Genomic DNA, 22,053 nt, shown 5'->3' with positions numbered 1-22,053 from the left:
ACTTAGATATGGTGCCATTAAAATTACCAATCATATCATGCTCAAAAAGCTGACAAGTAAAGTCAATAGAAAATGTATTTGGGAAGCCATAAAAGTGGTCAATAGGAAATATACTAAGACTTTGCATATGGTGATATCCAAAAGCTGATCAAAGGAGGTGTCCATCCAGGTCATTAGCTTGCCATGTTAAGAAGCACGGAGAGTCATGGTATATGAAGCCATATATACGCAATGTATTATTTCTATTGGATTGAACCTGTGCTCTTTGCACTGAAATATTGGCTCCATTAGAAGTGTTTGAAAATGGTTTATTTAGCCACATCTTGAAAGATTTTCTGATTGCACCTGTAAATTTTAAATACGCTCTTGGTATTTAAGCAAAAACAAAGATTTTAAATGCACTTGTATGGTTTCATGGTCAGCTAGAAATTGGCTTAAAACCTAGTTTTAAAGCTTCCAAACGTGCCCTGAGGCAATGATTTTGATGTGGCACCATATCTCAAATGATTTATTATACTTTACTCAACTTCCACCAAAAATGTGGTGCTTTTATTACAAAGTGAACGATTTCATCAAAATTTGTTAATTAGCCACTCTACTATGTGTGTGTGTGTGTGTGTGTGTGTGTGTGTGTGCGTGTGTGTGTGTATGTGTGTGTGTGTGTGTGTGTGTGTGTGTGTGTGTGTGTGTGTGTGTGCGTGTGTGTGCGTGTGTGTGTGTGTGTGTGTGTGTGTGCCTCCATGTGTGTGCCTCTGTGTGTGTGCCTCTGTGTGTGTGTGTGTGTGTGTGTGCACACATGTACATGTGTGTAACATACAGAACAATGCTATATATAAGACCTGTTTTGCATACTGGTAGTAAAATGTCAAATAATTACGTACTCACTCTATGTGTCTTTTGTATCGGAACAACCACACTTTGTGTTATAAACATGTCCATTATACATCAGAGACAAATATGACAGTCGGTCACCGGACATTTGCCATCCAAATAGTCTACATGTCTGACCATAAATCAGTTTGCTCAGACATAATGTCCTAACTATCAAAAGGAAAGGGATAGAATACAGTTTATCTGTTTGGTTTATGGTTTGTACTGCTAATCATAACTACCACTTGGTTGCTAGGTGACACTACATTCTTACAACCCAAGGGGGGTGGCCATGAATGTACTAGGCCTACTCCCATTCAACTAGCGGCAGTTGTTAGCTCACACCAATATGCTGTGTGCAATTGATACAAGTGTTAATGGCATTGATTTAGCTAGTACATTCTGACTTTAATTGATTGAAATGTCCTACCATGACCGATCAAGCCTGCACATGATAGGACTTTGCGGTGGATCTACTACTGAACGTTATATTTGTCTCTGCTATACATATATGATCCCTCTAAAGTATGCTAAACAATAAATGTGTGGAGTATTTGAAGGTGTCCCCATGCACTGTTCTTGGTAAATAGTTCCAGCCTTCACAGCTTTACTTGACTATTTTGGTAGGTGGATTTATAGGAACAACAATGGCTCTGGTGAACATATGCCTTTTATTTTACACAATTATATTAATGACTTGAAGTATTAATGAAAATACAAGTACTGTGCATGTACATTCACCATAAGAGCTAGTAAAACTACTTTGTCACTAAGTTAAACCAGACAGTTAAGAGGCCTAATTTTAATTTCTACAAATGGCATAGGTTGCCAATCAGTATCCACTACTACTCCTCTTGTAAAGTTATAAAACACATTTGGACTAACATAGTAGCAACTTCTATGCCACCATCCTCCAGCTGGTGTGGTAGGACCATAAGCATTTGTTGCACAATTCTTACTCCACATATCATGATCTCGATCCTTTGTGGTAAAGAGCATTCCATTATGATACACCATCGGATCAAATGAAGAACCCTGAAAGCTGCCTATGTTCAGTTTGTAATTTGTCTCAGGAGATCCTACAATAAACTTCTTGTAGTGGTAGAGTATTCTACTGCCATTTGTGAGTTTAATGTCCATTAACATTTCCCAACCACCATCACCAGTAAGGCAATGGAGGGCTTTTAGCCCATACCAGAACTCGTCATTCAAATCACCAAATCCATCTTCATACTCATACCAAGAACGATTAAAGTCTTCGGCTCCATTTTGTCTTCTTTGAATTACTAGCCATCCTCCATCGCTAGTGATTGTGTCACAGTAAGCTTGTATATAATGACACTTGTTACCACAGAAGTTACTGATGGTATACACTCCTGGTCTCCTCTTGTTAAATGATGTAGTATTATTGAAGCCAAGACAACAGCAACTGTTAATAGGAGCATCTCCTTGAGGACACTGATCATCATGTGTAGCAGTAGCTACTATCCCAGTAGTTATAATCAGTACTAGCACTAGCACCAGCATCATAATAGTAGTAGTAGTCATTGTAGAGTTAATATTCATCACCTAGTGACCATATCACAATGTAACCTCCTTTTATACTACCACTAGTGTACTCCACTTCAACTGATCAGAATTTCTTTGAGATCCATAAAAGTTGTGACAAACATAGCACTCACTGTGATTTAATGTCATTAACAACAAACTTTTTACCAATGTTTACCTCTATAACATGCTACATAATACATAAATGTTTCTGTAATCACTGTGAACATACATGACTAGCTATATGGTAATTTTTGATTGGTCACATGGCTTGCTGAACACACAAGTGCCCATAAACAACTCTGTGTACTTTTATCCTCTATGTTAAAATAATGTATGCTTTTTTATCCTAGCTTTCAATCTAAACCAATTATCCAATTATTATCCAAGCATACATCTTCAAGAGCTATAGCTAGAGAATAGGCATTTGACTTAATTTCAAACAGTTACCGTACAAAAGTTAATTATGGTCATTGGCATGAATCATTACATAGGAAGACATTGTATTTTAAAAATAAATTTAGGGATTGAGTTAATACAGCACTATGGCTGTATGTTAGAATTTTGACATGCATTACAGTGGCCATGCTCACTGAAGCATTGATATAGCCACTAATTTTTAATGAACAGCATGGTAATGTTACTTGAATGGGATAGTGATATATAGCAGTGTGTAATCTATCATAGTGCATAGCTGCATGACTTCATGTGAGAATGTATGCATGTTACAGTGTAGTATGGTGGCAAGTTTATTGTTTGTACAGGAAGCAGGCATACTAAATACATGCAACTAATTCATTAGATAATAATGCTCACACTAAATTCTGTGTGGCTTCATTGAGATCATTTAGAAATCTGTCTGGATAGTGACTACTATGTAGAGACTGAACAACTGCAATTGCATGGGGCCATGGGCCATCTACTTGACTGTATAAACTTATCAATCTTTGAGTATACACAGTTTTTAGTTATCTTTTTATACCAGTACATTTACTAGCTATACTGACAATTTCAACTTTGCTTCTTTGATCAGCTTTGGATATCACTTAATATTGTGCCAATATGTTTGATCCTCTGCTAGCCACTTGTCTATAGTGTTTCATGTAGCTATGATGTGTGTAGTTAAGTAATATACTCATGACTCCTTAAATTTCATCATGCAGTCAAAAAATTTGTAGATGTTGATGTCATTTAAACAAAAATCCTAACAAGTTGTTGGTTATGTGCATGTAGGACACTCTCATCAGTACATGTACAACTACGATGTACAGTTCTGCATGACTCGATTGAATGAAAAAATGAAATGAATGCAACTGTAGCTACTCCGGTAACATGTACTTTCACCTGTTTGACAGCAGCAGCTGTTAAAAGCTTGACATTACATGTTTGCCAGCTAGGGGGTATTGCAGTTACAAATTTTGGATTTCCTGTGCCAGTGCACATCATTGTGGTGTACATTTGCAAGAAGATTATGATATGACCAAAGTTTCTTATTCAGCTATTTCATAATGCTCATGTAGTACATAGCCTACACCAAGAATTCATAATGTATATTATGAACTCTTGCCTACACTTAACACCCACACAAGTTGAGGTGGCATTATAACTATCATGTACAGTTTGCACAACCATGCAGTAAACCTAACCGAGCCTTAAAACAAAATTATCTCCCTTAAAAGAAGACAGGCATATGATATACAGAATCACTTGAGTAGTTCAATAATCACAGTGTGTTAGCTGCAGCTTGCTAACTAACTACAGTGTGTTAGCTGAAAGTGGTTGTATTATTAGTTTTTACATGCTGCACTTATATAAAGTATGATTCAATCACTTGTAGGCATGGCCATCATTAAACTACACACTGATACCTTACAGCCTCACTTATTATACATGCATGTAAACTATACGTAGCTTCAATGTGCTATTTAGGTACCTTTTATAGCTTCTTTGTGACTACAAGTTATTGCTTGCTCAGGGGTCATATACTTGTAACTATATGACTTGTTTTGTTACACTAATATATAAGTGTGGGCACAACCTATGTATATACACCTGATGGTCATATACCTCAATGGTGTATGTGGCAATTTGTTTATAATATGGCCAATACATAGTTTTAAAAGATTATGAATCATGAACTGGTAATAAAATACCTTGTTAACAAACACTAGAGGCAATTGTCACTCAACTGAGATGTGTGTCATAGTATTTTATAAACCTACACATGTTACTCACATGTTTATATACATTGGAGTAAAACAATGGGAAGCCACCAATAAGTGATTCCTTATTCCTAATGGCTATTAGAATTTTAAATATGATTGATCAACTAAATGGTTATAGTGCATGCACAACTGGTCCTAGAACACTAATGGGCACCTTTTGAAGGAGATGAATTGAAATGGCAGTTAGAACAGCCCCAAAGGTGAGTGGAATACTTTCACAGTGTATAAACTTGGTTAACCAAAATGTTTGCAAATGAACTTTCCAGGATAAAACAGCATAGAGATTAAGAATAACTTTGTGATGTAAGCCTTCTACAAATTACACATACATACTCTTGTAATATTTACATAATTTTAATGTGTATAAATGAATCATCTCTCTCATGTCTATGAAATTTTACTGAGAATCGAACTTCCAACATCTGGTTAATAGCGCTTCTTAGAACTGTAGAGGTACAGACAGCCCATAGTACATAAAATCTAATTATCAAACAAGGCAGCTGTATATGTGAATTGATTTCATCTCATAGTTATAAAACAAAAGTGGACACCCTACATGTTATTATCAAAAATATATAATTATTGATTTATTTGGCAATGGTGGGGTAACTATGTCAAGTTCAAATCACATTAACAAAGACAGGAGTGTAGTATTGACTTCACATTTAGTGTGATCATAAACTAAAAAGCCATTGACATGAAAGTGTATCAATTACACATGATGTTAAGTGGAGTACATCTGTGGTGGTATAAAAGGAGGTCACACTGTGAGATGATCACCAGTTGATGAAAATTAACTCTACAATGACTACCACTACTATTATGATGTTGATGCTAGTACTAGTACTGGCTATGACTACTGGAATGGTAGCTACTGCTACAGACAATGATCAGTGTCCTCAAGGAGATGCTCCTATTAACAGTTGCTGTTGTCTTGGCTTCAACAATACTACATCATTTAACAAGAGGAGACCAGGAGTGTATACCATCAGTAACTTCTGTGGTAACAAGTGTCATTATATACAAGCTTACTGTGACACAATCACTAGCGATGGAGGATGGCTAGTAGTTCAAAGAAGACAGAATGGAGCTGAAGACTTTAATCGTCTTTGGTGGGAGTATGAAGATGGATTTGGTGATTTGAGCAATGAGTTCTGGTATGGTTTAAAAGCCCTTCATTGCCTAACCGGTGATGGTGGTTGGGAAATGCTGATAGACATTAGGCTTGCCAATAACAGCAAAATGCTGCTCAAGTATGATCAATTCATAGTTGGTTCCTCTGAATCCAATTACAAACTGTCTATAAGTGAACTGCAAGGCTTTTCAAATGATCCGATGGCGACACACAATGAAATGCTTTTCACCACCAAAGATCACGACCATGACTACTGGCCCAGGAATTGTGCAGTGATGGCTCGAGGTCGTGCATCCCCAGCTGGAGGATGGTGGCATAGGAGCTGCTATCATGCTAACCCAAACATATTCTACAACAACACATATGGTATTTACCTCAATGATGAGTGGCATGCAATGCCATTCGTTGAAATGAAAATCAGACCTCGCAATTGTCTTATATGAACACCTGAGCTTCCATAGAGTATATAGTGACTGATTTGTGTATAGTTATGTCTAGTACATGATAACCAAAAGACTGTGTAATTCATCAATTTGTTCTGTTGCCATACTTTTTTGAATGTGTATACATTATAATAAGTATTGTCATTATACATAACAACCAGATGAACAAGTTGTGTTCAATACCACAGTGTGATATAAATAAATGCTTCATTTAGCATCTGGTCAATGGTAAAAGAAGCCATATACACTTTAAAGTTATAGACTACGACAGTTCGAAGTTGGTGAATTTGAAGAACTGAGGCAAATCTTGTTCACCAATTAGCTATTACATATTGACCGACATTGGACTACTTGGGTAAATTTATCTAACTTGTACCTACCAAATTGCTTGACATGCTGATTTGCCAAACCTGTTGTGTACATACCATTAATAACAAGTCAAACTCAGGCTACTTGCTTGTTGTGTGGTCTATTAAAAGATCATATTTAACAGAAGACTAATCTCTTCCATATATAACATATGTACAACTCATAAATGAAGTTCATTGTTGAAAATGTAGCTTAATTGAGACTGCAGAATGGAGTGTGTTAATTCCTTTTCCACATTGGTTCAATCAAAATGCAAATCAAACAGATCATCACTTATAATCAGAATTAAAACTACTTAAATCATTTAGAGATCGACAGGCATAACAGCTGGGAGACCAGTCCCATCATTAATTCCTGTACCAGTAATCAAACAGCTAAGTTGTGTACATTTTCATAAGGTTGCTCTCAAGCAGGTGTGTACTCTTAAGGGGATGGACAAGACATGGCAGTGACAGTGTAGGATAAATAAAGACCCACCTGACTACATGCTGTACAACTATTAGTGTCTTATAATGCATGTCAGAGTACTCTCTTAATTGAATATATCCTTCTCAATTGTGTCGTGGACAATTTCACACAGAAATCAAAAATATTTAATGATTAATCTCAACCACTTCACATAACAAGAGCACTTATATGTATTATGAACTGAGATTTGCCATAGTAGATTCAATTGTGATGGCTTCTCTTCCTGGAGTCTATATATGCAGCAAGATTTTAACCATTAACATTTCAACATGTAGAATCTACACAAATCAGCAAAGAATAATTACCCACTCAATTATAACAGTCTATGTAATATGAAATTTGATCATTGTGTAAATATGTAGATTAATATTAGACTGATACCAAGAGCTCATGAACCCTTGCTAATACTAAACATTCACATTTAAATAGTCACTATGTAACCTTACATTACACTATTACTTTTTGCTTTGATAAAAAAAACAACAAAAAAAACAAAAGTGTATTTAATTGACACTGCACACAAGGAGTTACTTGCAGCATTGGAAATTCTACCACCCAAGACTTATGGTATGTAGTGTCGACTAAGGTAATTCTGACTAAGGTAATTTTGGTTTTGCTGTACAGCAAGAAGAAAGTATATAATAATTCTTGCCACTTATCTCCTGCAACTGCTGAGCTATGTGCACACATATATTGGAAGAAAATAAAACCTATATGGCTAGTAGCTACGTATAGCACCTTATATAATGTATAGCATATGCAAATGATAGTTATACAACAGGCACTGCAACAGCTATCTCAGTGAATAACAAATCCAGTCTTTCCATACTACGTACCAGCAAATAGCAGATATACAAACACAGTGGTCACCAAAACAGTTCCCATTTGTTTGTATTGAATGGCCATGACTACATAGTATGTGCTTCTATATGTTGTTCTAACGTCATTTGCTGCAATAAAAAACAGCATTGTATACTGACAAAATGTTTCCTACTGCAGAATGAATGAAACATGGTTTAAAATTGGTAGATCCCTTTCCTTTACATAGATACCATATCATTAACTAACACAACTGGTTACTCATATTCTACTATATCGAATCCTGGGGTAGGAGGGATTTTTTGCTTTCTTTGGCCCTTTTCTGTTTCGCCTTATTGTTAGCTAGGTTAAGTAATCATTTAAAGTCTCCAGTTCCTGTTAGGTTAGGTAATCCTAAGTCTGCAGCACATGTTGCTGTCAGACCTTCAGTGCTGGCCACTGTAAAGTGCTAATAACAATAACAATCTATACGTACCAGATAACTGCAGTCCCATGAATTGAACCAGTATGTTATACATTAAAAACAAAAACCTCAACACTCATTTGGTGTAATTATCAGATTATACACAGCGAAAGTCTAGTAACAGTTTGAGGTATCCCACAGATAAGAGAGGTATCTGATTAGTATGTATCAACACAATGGTGGAAGATAAATGCATACAAATTGGCAAAAAAAGCACAAGGAAAACATCACACTTTCTTTCAAGCAAGTTTCTCTCCTGACATTCTACTATTTTATGATGTACATAACTATTAAGCATGCCACAGTAGTGTCACATATAAGTGAGGTCACCTACCAATTATCAATCGCAGCATTTGTAGACTTCCTAGCATTATATATCCACAGCTTTCCTTCATCCAGCAATAGATTTTCTGAGGATATATAGCTGCTCAGCTTCCTAACACAGTATCACATAAAAGTGAGAATAAAGGTAACAAATGGCTAACTGATAGTACCAATATTTACAAGATAACTGGGTTATCTAAACACATTGTGCTCTTTACATACTGAATAACTGCTGTAGTGTTTGAAACTTTAGTACATGTAGTGTAGTGTAGTTAGTATGGTGTGTCTGGTTTTGTAATCAAAGGGTTCCAGGTTCGATACCTGGTTATGCCAAATTGGTGTTGTTGAGCAAGAAATTTTACTCACAGTCTACCCAGCTGGCCTACTGTCGACTGGGGAAGCAGCCCACCCAGTACCTGGTGTTTACTGTGGAAGCAAATGCCCAGCTATCCTTGTCTAGCTTAGCAGTGTCAGGGTCATTGTGCTCCATGGCCTCTCCCCGTGAGACCGGGGCAGTCCTTCTGTGGGTTACTAGTTCTGCCCCAGGAGAATTTTCTGGCACAAGACTCAAGTGCCAGCGTGATGTGCAGGCATCTCAGTGCTGGTTTGCTGGGCTGTTTTTCACAGCTGCCAGAGGCTTTGCTTGTGTGTAAGTGTCAAATATAGTGCAATGAGTGCAATTTCTGAATAACAATTTTTTGTGACCCACCCTAAATTTTAAAGGCTTTGTTAAATCAATTGTGGGTATGCATTTCAAAGTGTTCTGTTTTTCGTAAAAAATGAACTCACTTTTTTGAAAACAATACTCATTATTTTATTGTGATGAAGTACAAGCACCAGTCACTTTAAGGATGCACTTTATTGGACTGGCAGAAAGAGGTTGTCTCATTGTTGGAATAATTTTGTGGTAGTCTGTCACTCATATTATTTAGCTAGCCATTTACATACAATACACCTATTTGACCCTCAGTTAGACAGTTGCTTGAATTATATAGTTGATTGCAGATAATGATACTCCTACATAGGTAGACATTGCACTCTTTGTAATAAGATATGTCTATGAGCACATGTATCTGTTGTAGTGCATAAAACTTCATAATGCGTGTATTGTAGTAAGGTTTGTGTGTGTATGTGCGTGTGTGTGTGCATATGTGTGTGTGTGTGTTTGTGTGTGTGTGTGTGTGTGTGTGTGTGTGTGTGTGTGTGTGTGTGTGTGTGTGTGTGTGTGTGTGTGTGTGTGTGTGTGTGTGTGTGTGTGTGTGTGTGTGTGTGTGTGTGTGTGTGTGAGCCACCAGGAATGCTCAGGAAGAACATATATATAAAGGAGAATTTGCTAATGATGTGGTACTTTTGACATGGGGTGCAGCTGCTGCTACCCAAGCTTATGTTGATGTCACTAGCTCACTTGGGATGACAGTGAGTTGCAGTAAAACCAAGTTTCTGGTGGCTGAATGTGATGAAGACAGGATGCCACTTGTGATGGGTAGCAACACCGTTGAATGTGTTAGCGAATTCCCATATCTTGGCTCATTACTATTGTTAACACTTTACAGTGACCAGCACTGAAGGTCTGACAATAATTTGTGTTGCAGTCTTAGGATTACTTAACCTAATTACAAGGACTCAGACTTACATGACTTATAGCTAATAAGGTGTAACAATAATTGCTGACAGTGGGAGGTTAGATGTTGAAGTTGAGAAAGAGAATTGTAAGTGCTTCAAAGCACTTTGGCATGCTGTTTTTGATGATTCATGTCTATCCATTGCCACAAAGAGACATGTGTATGGAGCTTGTGTGTTGTCTGTACTGCTCTATGGTAGTGAGTGCTGGGTATCCTTTAAGAAACATCTAAATAAACTAAACTGCTTTCATCACAGGTGTTTTAAAACTACGGTATTACTAAAATGCAGTAATGACAAGAACGTTACATTAGCAGTGGCGAGAGAGCAGTGGGGTGATAAGGAAACCAAGGAGACTAAGCTGAAATATCGTCACCTTGAGTGTCTTGGGCACTTGTCTAGGATGCCTGATTACCGCTTCCCCAAGATTTGTCTCTTTGGCTGGTTGTCTCATTCCCATTCTTTTTGTGGACCCAGAAGATGATGGAGAGATCTAATAAAGGATGATCTGAAGTCTGTGGGGATGAGTGGTGGTTGTTGGTATTGTCAAATGCAGGATAGGGAAAAGTGGAGATTTGTTTGGAGGCAAAGTGTGGAGATTCCCAGTCAGCCAGCAAAGAATGTAGTATGCTATGTGTGTAATAGGAGCTTTTAAAGAGAATGTGACTCAAAATTAATGTACTGTGGAGAGATCTAAACCAATCCTGCAATGTTAACTTTGTGATTGATGGGGGAGGTTTGGCGGTGCACATATCCATAGCACAAAATATAAACCAACAACTTATAGTCCTAAAGTAGCAATACAGTGCATATATAGGGTATATCAGCTACTATGGCAGTTGCTGACTGTAGTACATCACCAACTCACCAACTCAGCAATGCCCCTTCCCACTCAGTAGGGACAGTACAGACAGCTGACTTAAGTACTTACTAAGTAAACACTGCTTACTTTCAATGATAGGCCCAAATTTGGCTCCATCTATTGTCAACTTATAATTCTCGCTGATGCGAGTACATTTTGCCAATTCAATCTTCACACTCCTTTAGGGAAGCCTAAATTTAGCATACATGACAACAAACTAATGTCTCATAATGAACTGTGCCAAAACCAAGGTAAGATAATTGCATATACAATTAAATGAAATGGGCATGGGCAGCAAGTAGGTGGCATAGACAGTTTGAAGTGAAAAGACAAAATTTTAACTATCTCAGGTCCTGGAGTGAGGCCATTAAAATGTGCTCAGAAATGGACATACTATATAGTTGGAAGTTCCAGATGAATATGTGGCTTGATTAATATACAGCATAACGTTTTTAGGATATTTAAATGTGTACAGCACTATTAAAACTGGTTAAAATTTTTATCTTCCCAAGACCTGCCAACCTGAAGTTCTATTTATTTATTTATTTATTTATTTCATGCAGTGCTTTACAGATACACATGCAGAATTACAGGATGGTGGAGTACAAACAAAATAAGACAGTATCATTGGGAAAGGTCAAAATTAATGGCAATTAATCAATGCCAAAGCTTAAAAAACTGCTTAAGAAAATTAATTTATAAATAAGTGTAGGAGAGCTTAGTACAATTAGGACATACAAAATGGAAAGTACAATATTATTATTTGAATTAAAATTAGTTTGAAAATGATCCCATAAATAATTCTTTAACTTTTGCTTAATTGTATTGAATGAGACGGTAAGATAAATTATTTGGAAGAACATTCAATAATCTGTGAAGTCTATAAAATAAGGGTTAGCACATATTGAGTTACTTAAAATCTAGTTTGGACCTAGTATTAGAAATGTTGTGAGTAACATAGTTTAAAATGTTAAAACTGAGAGTAGGGTGCTTTAATGGATGCATTAATGGTAACAATTTAAGGTTGATTGATCTTGCCTCATAATCCATAATAAAATTATTTATATAGTTCTGGTATGAGTTCTGGTATGGGTTAAAAGGCCTCCATTGCCTTACAGGTGATGGCAGTTGGGAAATGCTGATAGACATTAGACTTGCCAATAACAGCAAAATGCTGCTCAAGTATGACCAATTCACAGTTGGCTCCTCTAAATCCAATTACAAACTGTCTATAAGTGAACTTCAAGGCTTTTCAAATGATCCAATGGCAACACACAATGAACTGCTTTTCACCACCAAGGATCACGATCATGATAACTGGCCCAGGAATTGTGCAGTGATGGCTCGAGGTCGTGCATCCCCAGCTGGAGGATGGTGGCATAGGAGCTGCTATCATGCTAACCCAAACATGTTCTACAACAACACATATGGTATTTACCTCAATGATGAGTGGCATGCAATGTCATTCGTTGAAATGAAAATCAGACCTCGCAATTGCCTTATATGAGCACCTGAACAGCCACAAAGTATATAGTAACTGTTTTGCATATATAGTTATGTCTTGTACATAATAGCCAAAAGACTGTGGAATTCATCAATTTGTTCTGTTACTATACTTTATTAATTGTGTATACAATATTGTAACTCTGTTGTTATTATACATCACAAAAGATGAACAAGTTGCTTTTGACATTATGTAAGTAGCCAGTACTTAATGAAGTCATGCACTATTACATCGAGGTGGGTAATCAGGTTAATAGCTGTTTGGCTAAAGTTCTGAACATAAAGAACAACAGTTTAGGGGAACCAAATTTGGAGTATTGATGGATTTGGTGAATAACTATCATTCTGGCAAAATTAGCTGATAAATACAAACTAATATCTGCCAAATTGTCTTAGCCTATAGTTAAACTTTTGACAAATCGTGTATGGTCAATTTCACAAACTATTATATGCTTAGTGTCTTGTGATTACTGGCATAATATATTCTATTAATAACACATACAGTACACACAAAGTGTTGTAAACAACTTCAGACTGTAGTGTAATCAGATTAGAGTGCATGGCATGCTTTCACAAGGTTACTCTCAAGCAGCTGTGTACTCCAAGGGGATAGGCAAGACACAACAGCATTAATGTAGGATAAATAAAGACCCACCTGACTACATGCTGTACAACTACAGTGTGTATCACATGTCCTACCTAGTATTCATAATTTAGTATTCTCTTCCTTATCCTGCTGTCCAACTCCGCTATTGATTATATACTACAACAGAGCAATGGCTTCATAACTCATAACAAGCATCACTGTAAGCACATAGAACATGCAGTTGACAATGGTAGTGACATGTGTTGTAACTACAAAAGGGAATGCTGTGATCTATACCGTTTGATGCTCGGTGATCTATTAACTTTCTACCAAATTATAAATTTACTGTTATTTTGTCAGCATTCGTTGCTATGTTTGCTATCAGGATACAAGCATTCTCTTCTTATTAAATACAGAATAATGGTGACCTAGTTTGGGAGACAAAGAAAGCTCCGAGTAGCTAGTTCACCACTGAAACAGTAGTTATATTCAGTAAATAATATCATATTGATTAGAGTACGTACTGTACATAGATGTGTTTTTTTAAAGTCAACAAAACCTGTATATTTCTTGTCACCATTTTTACTATATTATGTAGTTGGTTGGTCACTATATATTTGTACATTATAATGATATGTTAGGGGATTGTTACAATGGCTAGCTAAGCACATGCAAGATTGAATTTCAGTGTTTTAGATCACCCTTTATAGTTGTCTTCATAGTACAGTATATGCAGATTATTTTTCTGAGATTAGATGGAACCACCCCCTAGAGGCAGTGTACTGGAAACAATAACTAGGAAAGGCCTCATTCCCTAAGGCCCGTAGTTAAGCACATTTCGGGTGAAGCATCAGGTGCATGAACAGTAAGAGATGGACTGGCTACCACTAATACACATCACAGCAGATTGCAGCACTGAAAATGATTGAGTTCACTGCAAGATGGTTCTGTAAGTCATGCCTTTCTTGTGAGCCAAGCAACATAAAACACCATTGTCTCATTTTCCATATCACCATTAGTCAACAAGGTCCCTGATACTCTTTGGTGTGATAAATCTGACACTGTTCTTTATGACTTTCACTGTACAATACTATGTTGATAATTAAACATGCACTAAAATGAAGAAGGCACATATACTAGATTAGATTCAGTAACTAATTGGGCAGCTAAGTTTCACTGCAACAGCACCACAGTGAAAAATGAATGCCTATATATACTTCCAAGTAGGAAATTTACCCTCTACTACATATTTATACAAGCATCCAGCGATAATTGTCTGAGTATGCACCTTGGATGTGGATGTCACTAGCTGCTTTGCCTTCCAGTACAGTATCATATGCACAAGATGACCCATAACTGTTTGATAGTAATAATGTTTACAAGATAAGTGTCAATTGTAGTACAATAAACTTAATTCTGGAATTAGAATTATTGTGACCCACCCTAAAATTTTAAAGGTTTTTTGTTAAATCAATTGTGGGTGTCAATTTCAAAGTATTCTATTTTTCATAATAATGAAACAACTCATTTCTGGTACCATGGTGATTATTAAGTAATTGAAAAGTTTCCAACTGAAGACCAATTGAATAGTGTGTGTTGCAATAAAATTATAATAGAAACAAACACTTTAAGGATAACACCATGGTTAAAAAGTAAGGTTATAGATACAATATAGTGTTATACTAGCTGCTATGCTGACTATACTACATCAACACCAACCCAGCAGATACTCACTTAGTAGGGACAGTACAGACAACTGACACATGCTAGTACTAAATAAACATTGATACTAAGTAGTAACAGTGGTAGCCAATTTGGATAGCTATTTGCTAAATTTAAGTACCTCAGTGTGTTAGAGCTAGTTAGAGAAATGAATCAACGATTTTATGATGGGTATGGACAGGGAATAGATGTAGAGTCTGAGTGGATTGATAAACTGTGTTGAAATATTTCAGGGCCTTCATCATTTAACAGTGGAGAGATCATGCAGGCTATTAAAGTGTGGTAGATACACTCAGAAACAAACAAAGGCTTTGAGTGTGTGCTGACACTATAGAATCTTGGGGGGGTTACCTTTTATAATATAGTGACAGTATAAATTTAGCAGTGAAAAATAAAATCCCCATTGAATGATTTACTTCAAAAACATGGCACATACCACTCCATAAAGGCATGCACTAAGGACCAATGCCTAAACCTGTCACTGCATTATCACATAGGTTTTGCCAAACTACTATTATCAAGAGTAAACTTGTTACTATGTACATTTGCCAATTATAAGATTAATTTTAATATTGGCATTATGTGTAAAAGAGGATTTACTGAAGTGCTTGATTAATAATAATAATGTTGTCTGTGATGCCCTTAGATGTTCTGGGCAGCACACACATTACACTGATCGAGCCAGTTAGCCTGTCCCTTGCCGGTAGGTACGGGTAATCTTGTGAAACTTTTATTCATCTAAACAATACATATTATATGAAGAAGGAGTCTGTATGGCTATGTAAAGGTTTGCAATATTAAGGGCACATGATGAAGTTGCTGTATAAAGTTGAGGATGCATTTTCTGACTGCATTAAGGGACTGCCACATAGGCACAAAATCCACATGTATGCTTTGCCAGTATGAGCTTGTAATTTTAATCCATATACCACATTTACTTGGTTAAACACCAAACATTCAATAGTAGCCACACTTGAGCGGTTTCAACATTGTTTTCAAGAATCGAGTGGTAAAAATAGTTGCTGCATTGATATAGATATTATGAACTAAGGTAATAAATGCTGCAGTGTTTAACCAAGTAAATTGATACAGTGCCTACTAAATTACATTTGTGTAAGTACCAACAAACTCACAATAATTTTTGCTGTTTATTGTTGTGACAGACGGCAACTGTTCTGTAAACAAGGAATGGTAATTCAAATATCTAACAACTACTGTATTCTTCTCATAACAAATTAATTTTAACTTACTTACATACTGAGAAACAAATCCCTTGGCTTTGGAGTCATGGTATAATTATTACATAATGCACTGATACATGAATGTCTATAAAATTTCCCCTCACTGTATTATGTCATCTCCCATATGGCTGTTGCTGACATAGTACTGCATCAACAGCAACTCAGCAGATACCAGCATACTTTCCCACTCAATAAGGAAAGTACAGACACATGTTAGTAGTACTATTATTAGGTATTAGGTAATGGTTACCTGCTGACAGCAATTTAAGAATCACTAACACATGCTTATAGTATGCAAGCAGCAAGCTGCTTACGTTCAACAAGCAATAAGGCTACCTTGTCACTGAAGTTATACTTTTTGGTCCCATAAGTGTCCTTATTAATATGTATGTTCATGCACATATACAGTAAAAGTGACAAAGTTCTTGATTAAATTGAAGAGATCTCATTGTGACATTATCACTAGTTTACAGTAGCTACTATTACTACAATAATACTACTACTGGCTATTGGGATAGTGGCAGTTCTAGCTGGACAATGCTTCTATTGAAAGTTTCTGTTGTCTTGACTTCAAAACTACTGTATTCAATAAGAGGAAATCAGGACTCAGGAGTGTGCAATATTCCAAACTACATATGTTATAGCAAGAGAAAACTGTGGCAATATACTGGTATCTTATGAAGAAGTAAAAAAAGAAACGTTTACATAAAAATGACAGAGTAATATAAAAATAGATGCTTCCACATGTATTTGTACCACAGCATACGTATTCCATTCAAATACTATGTAAACAGAATATATTGACATTTGTACATACCTAATTGGTAGTCCCTGGTTTATGTATTAAATAATACATCATCTAAAATTGCTATACCTATGCTGATTAGGCAGATGACTAAATCAGCACTCTGTTACTAGTATAAAAGAGATCACACATTGTGAGGTGATCACTAGTTCATCAGTAGCTCTACAATGACTACTACTACTATTACTACAATAATTCTACTACTGACTATTGGGGTATCACAACATCAACTGGTGAAGAGCTCTACTATAAAGAACTGCTGTGATGTTGCTACCGGAGACAACTACTTCTGCATAGACAGGAACATTTCTGGAATTTATAAGATAACTGACTTTTGTCAACGAGGGAAGAAAATGCTGGGGTACTGCGATACCCTCACTGATGGAGGAGGATGGCTAGTAGTACAAAGGAGACAAGATGGAACTGAAGACTTTAACCGAGTATGGTGGGAATATGAGATGGGATTTGGCAAGTTGACTGGGGAGTTTTGGTATGGACTCAGAGCCCTCCACTGTCTCACTGGTCAAGGTGGATGGGAAATGAGAATGGACATCAAGTTAGCTAATGGTACTAAAGTCTTCTTCCATTATGAACAGTTTAAAGTTGCATCAGCTAAAGACAAGTACAAACTAATTGTTGGAGGATTCCAGGGGACCACTACTGATCCAATGGCATATCACAATGGAGCAGACTTCACCACTGAAGACAATGACAATGATAATCACCTAACCAACTGTGCATTACTTCATGGTCCTGCTGCACCTGCAGGAGGATGGTGGCACAACAGTTGCTGGACTGCAAACCCAAATAATTTCTACAATCACAGTATTGGAATTCATCTCAACAACAAGTGGTATCAGATCATCTTCACAGAGATAAAGATTAGGCCACTTCAGTGTGGATATAGTTACTACTGATGATCCTAACATATTGTGCTGTGGACTACTATCAAGAGTCCATAATAAAGAAGTTCTTCTTTATTATGGACTCTTGCTACTATGCATACATGTGTGTTTATTATGTTGCAAATGCATTATTGATACAATGCAACAGTAATACTATCCCAGTGCCTGAGAAGTTCATTGGCACAGGCTGGGTGATATACCACTCAGCTGGGTGATAAGTTATGCTATACAGTAGTTGCATGTTATGCATGTTATGAAGATGACATCATAACACTATTGTTATTACATGAAAATCAAGGGTAATAACAATGATGCCTTCTGAATATATATTATGCGTGAGCAAGAGTTCCTGTTCAATATATAATTGTGTACACAAAGTTTTTGGTAAACTGTGTGGAGATTAAACTTCATTGCTACTAGAGATAGACAGTATATCAACTAGCTGTAGTGGTACATGAAGCCAGTGAATTTAACATGTGAAGAGGGGAGATCTGAATGGGGGTCAGTTTAAGGTGGCATTCCTCAAGGTAGTGTCCTCTCCCACTGTTTTCCTATATATGTAAATGACATGCCAGCCAGGTTAACAATAGCTGTTTGCTGCTTAATATACCATCAATTATCACAGGAAGATATTGCAATCTCAGAACACATGCACACACACACATTAAAGAACAACACTGTCTAAATTATGCATGTACTTACAACTTCTAATGAACAGAACAATTATAGAAAAAACAACAACAGGAACAGGTAACTCAAATATCCAGTGGCTACATGTTCAGCTGATTTTTGTGTTCAGACAAAGTTCTTGAAATAGCAAATTCAAACAAGTTCATCTGTTATATATATGCACTATATCAGGCCAGAACTCTTTGGCTTGGACACCATGGCATAGATATTTAATACATACTGTAATGAATGTACAAGGTCACCTGCGAATTGTGACATCATGTGATAATCCCCAAGTTACTTCCTTATGTCAGTTGCTGACTATACTACATCAACACCAACTCAACAGATACAGATACAGATTTCCCTTCCCACTCAGTACAGACAGCTGACCGAGGGGTCGCCAACACCTTGGGACTCCCGAACACTATCTCAGAAATCCAATTAGAAATCCATTAAATATTTAGAAATCTCAAATCCCAATCACGTATTAAATAGGTTACTCTCGTTTTCGTCCGTTCATGAGTTCAATTACGGCTGCCGCTCTATATACACTTGCACATGCTCCGCCACATGGCGAGTCTTCTAAGCCATGCTCGATAGAAATCACTGCTCGATAGAAATCACTTGATAGCACTGGGTAGTCCGAGGAGTAGTCACTTTAAGCCCCTTGAGTCATTTATCGAGCAAGGACTAGTCTCGCGTGGCCAGACCTCTTTTTCTCAGCACGGTGCTTATCGATTAAAATTATAAGCGCCTGCTCGAAAAAGGCTGTCTGTACTGAGTGGGAAGGGAAATCTGTATCTATTGAGTTGGTGTTGATGTAGTATAGTCAGCAACTGACATAAGGAAGTAACTTGGGGATTATCACATGATGTCACAATTCGCAGGTGACCTTGTACATTCATTACAGTATGTTACAGAGTGGTGCACAAATTAGACAGTTTTATTTTTGTAATTACAGTAATTAGTCTTTTTTGTTGTTGTTGTTTTTGCCTTGCCATGCCCACAGTGTAGTCCTCTACTTTTTGTGTTCGCATGCTGTCCGAGGTTTCACATGCCTATTTGTTTTGTTGTACATCTTTTCATCACAATTGTTAATGATGGTTATCTCTCATTAAATATCTATGCCATGGTGTCCAAGCCAAAGAGTTCTGGCCTGATATAGTGCATATATATAACAGATGAACTTGTTTGAATTTGCTACTTCAAGAACTTTGTCTGAACACAAAAATCAGCTGAACATGTAGCCTTTTTCGAGCAGGCGCTTATAATTTTAATCGATAAGCGCCGTGCTGAGAAAAAGCGGTCTGGCCACGCGAGACTAAGCAAGGACAACGATTTCGCCCTCGAACGCTTCAATTGACAGTGCAATTAAGTACACCTGTCTCTTCTGAAGTTCCTCTGATCTCCTGTCAGCTACTCTCTTAGGTGTTTCCTGCACAATAATTAGCAAAAACTTGAGGTAAAAACATCTTCGAAATTGGAATTATAATGTATTCGAAATTAAAATTATAATGTATTTATAAATACTTTGAAATACTTAAATATTGGGACTCCAGTACACAATTTAGGGATTTTGCGTGGGCGTTGGCGACCCCTCGCAGCTGACACAAGTTTGTGATAAGCAAACACTACAATTAGTTATTTTGTCAGGTATAAATATTATACCGACTTGTTAAACATAGCCATAAGAGCCACATAAGTATTATAACACATGTTCCTTATCCATTATGATGGTATGTAATGTTAAGTATGCAAAGATAAAAGGCTATATATACAACTGTCCTGTTGGTGATACAATAAGCAAGAAACTGGCCTTGTTGATAAAAGAAATTTATATAAGGGGAGGGGGTCCCAAAGTTTAATCACAGAAGGATAAATCGAAAATTTATATGAGTTGTTAGTCATCAATTGCTTGTATAGTGCATCCTTTCCCTAGTCATGAATCACTATATACATAGAAGTAAAATAATTTTTGGGGGTATCGATTTTTATAAGTTTAGTTCTCTCTCTCTCTTCTTTGTCAAGTGTGTTCAGCATACTTGTAAGTTGTAACACTAGAGTGCCTTGAAAATCATTAAGACAAAAACTCTGTGCTGCTTTAATTTTATTAATAGGGTATGGGCATCCAAAACAGGTGACACATATTCAAGCACTGGCCTAACCATACTTTTGTAGCAATGTGCTACAAAAGTATAGTTATAGGGCAGTGCTTGAAAATGTATCATCACTTTGTGACCCCCATACCATATATAATGGACAATTGTAAATCCGATCCCTAAACTAAAAAAAATTTTTTAAAAACAAAAAAAAAAACAGCAGTATCATAATAATAATAATTCATACTTCTTGTTTGCTTGAACAAGCAATTCCTTTTTTCCAAGGTCAATCAGGCTATGGAACTTGCTACCTCAACAACGTATCCAACAAACATCATTATCTATCTTTAAACAGCAGTTGAAATCACTCATTTTCTCAGCAAATTAATATCATAGTAGCAACGTTAACTCTTTAATTAAGTAATACATATGTAGCTTAGTTACTGTAAGTGTGATGTATTGTACGTAATTTAATGTATGCTATCGTCAAACTGAAGCTGTACATTATTTAATATGATTAAAGTTTTACACATGACTAGTTAACCCAGCGCTATTACTAGTATAAAAGAGATTACATTGTAAGGTGATCACTAATTCATCAGTAACTACTACTACTACTACTACTACTACTACTATTTACTACAATAATACTACTGGCTATTGGGATGCATTCCAGTGGCCAACAACTAAAAAAAGCAGCTGAAGCTTCTCTTCTGTGATTTAGGGTATGGTCACTTTACTTTCTCTAGGAAGACCAAACCACCGTAGCCCTATATTATTCTAACTTCTGCACTATGATCATTTGGAGGCTGAGGCTTATTGCGACACAATTAATGGAGGAGGATGATTAGTTGTGCAGAGGAGACAAGATGGAACTGAAAACTTTAACACGACCTGGGTTGAGTATGAAGATGGATTTGGCAAGTTGACTGGAGAGTTTTGGTATGAACTGAGAGCCCACTGGTCAAGGTGGTTGGGAAATAAGAATAGACACCAAGTTAGCTGATGATACTTGATGATACTAAAGTCTTTTTCTAATATAAAGTTACATCAGCTAAAGACAAGTGCAAGCTAACTGCTGTAGGATTCCAGGGATCATTACAGATCCAATGGCATATCACAATGGAATGTACTTCTCCACTAAAGACAGTGACAATGATCTAAAGCCACACGATAATTGTGCAATAGTTACTAGTCCTAGAGAGCCACATGGTGGATGGTAGTTTAAAGCACATGCTAACTGCTAGCATGTGAACCCCAACAACACCTACCCCAACAACACCTACAAACAGCAATGGGGAGTTTATCTAAGGAAAAGATGGCACACTCTATCATTTGTTGAAACAAAGATCAGGCCAGTTGAACACACTGATA

At 36.7% G+C, this 22,053-nt stretch overlaps 3 protein-coding genes across 3 annotated transcripts; 2 read left to right on the top strand and 1 right to left on the bottom strand.

The window, feature by feature from the left end:
* Positions 1 to 1,644: 1,644 nt before the first annotated feature.
* Positions 1,645 to 2,418, bottom strand: LOC136260193 (fibrinogen-like protein A). The gene has a single exon (XM_066053832.1). It carries the CDS (start codon positions 2,416 to 2,418, stop codon positions 1,645 to 1,647), a length of 774 nt encoding a protein of 257 aa, XP_065909904.1.
* Positions 2,419 to 5,447: 3,029 nt separating this feature from the next.
* LOC136260192 (fibrinogen-like protein A) lies at positions 5,448 to 6,221 on the top strand. Its single transcript, XM_066053831.1, has one exon. It carries the CDS (start codon positions 5,448 to 5,450, stop codon positions 6,219 to 6,221), a length of 774 nt encoding a protein of 257 aa, XP_065909903.1.
* Positions 6,222 to 17,170: 10,949 nt separating this feature from the next.
* On the top strand, positions 17,171 to 17,920 carry LOC136260191 (ryncolin-1-like). Its single transcript, XM_066053830.1, has one exon. The coding sequence runs from the start codon at positions 17,171 to 17,173 to the stop codon at positions 17,918 to 17,920; it is 750 nt and encodes a 249-aa protein (XP_065909902.1).
* The last annotated feature ends 4,133 nt before the right edge of the window (positions 17,921 to 22,053 follow it).

This window comes from Dysidea avara, chromosome 7 (genome assembly GCF_963678975.1).
Source record: "Dysidea avara chromosome 7, odDysAvar1.4, whole genome shotgun sequence".
NCBI classification, from domain to species: Eukaryota; Metazoa; Porifera; class Demospongiae; order Dictyoceratida; family Dysideidae; genus Dysidea; species Dysidea avara.
The sequence above is the reverse complement of the archived record's forward strand: the minus strand, read 5'-3'. Positions and strand labels throughout refer to the sequence as shown.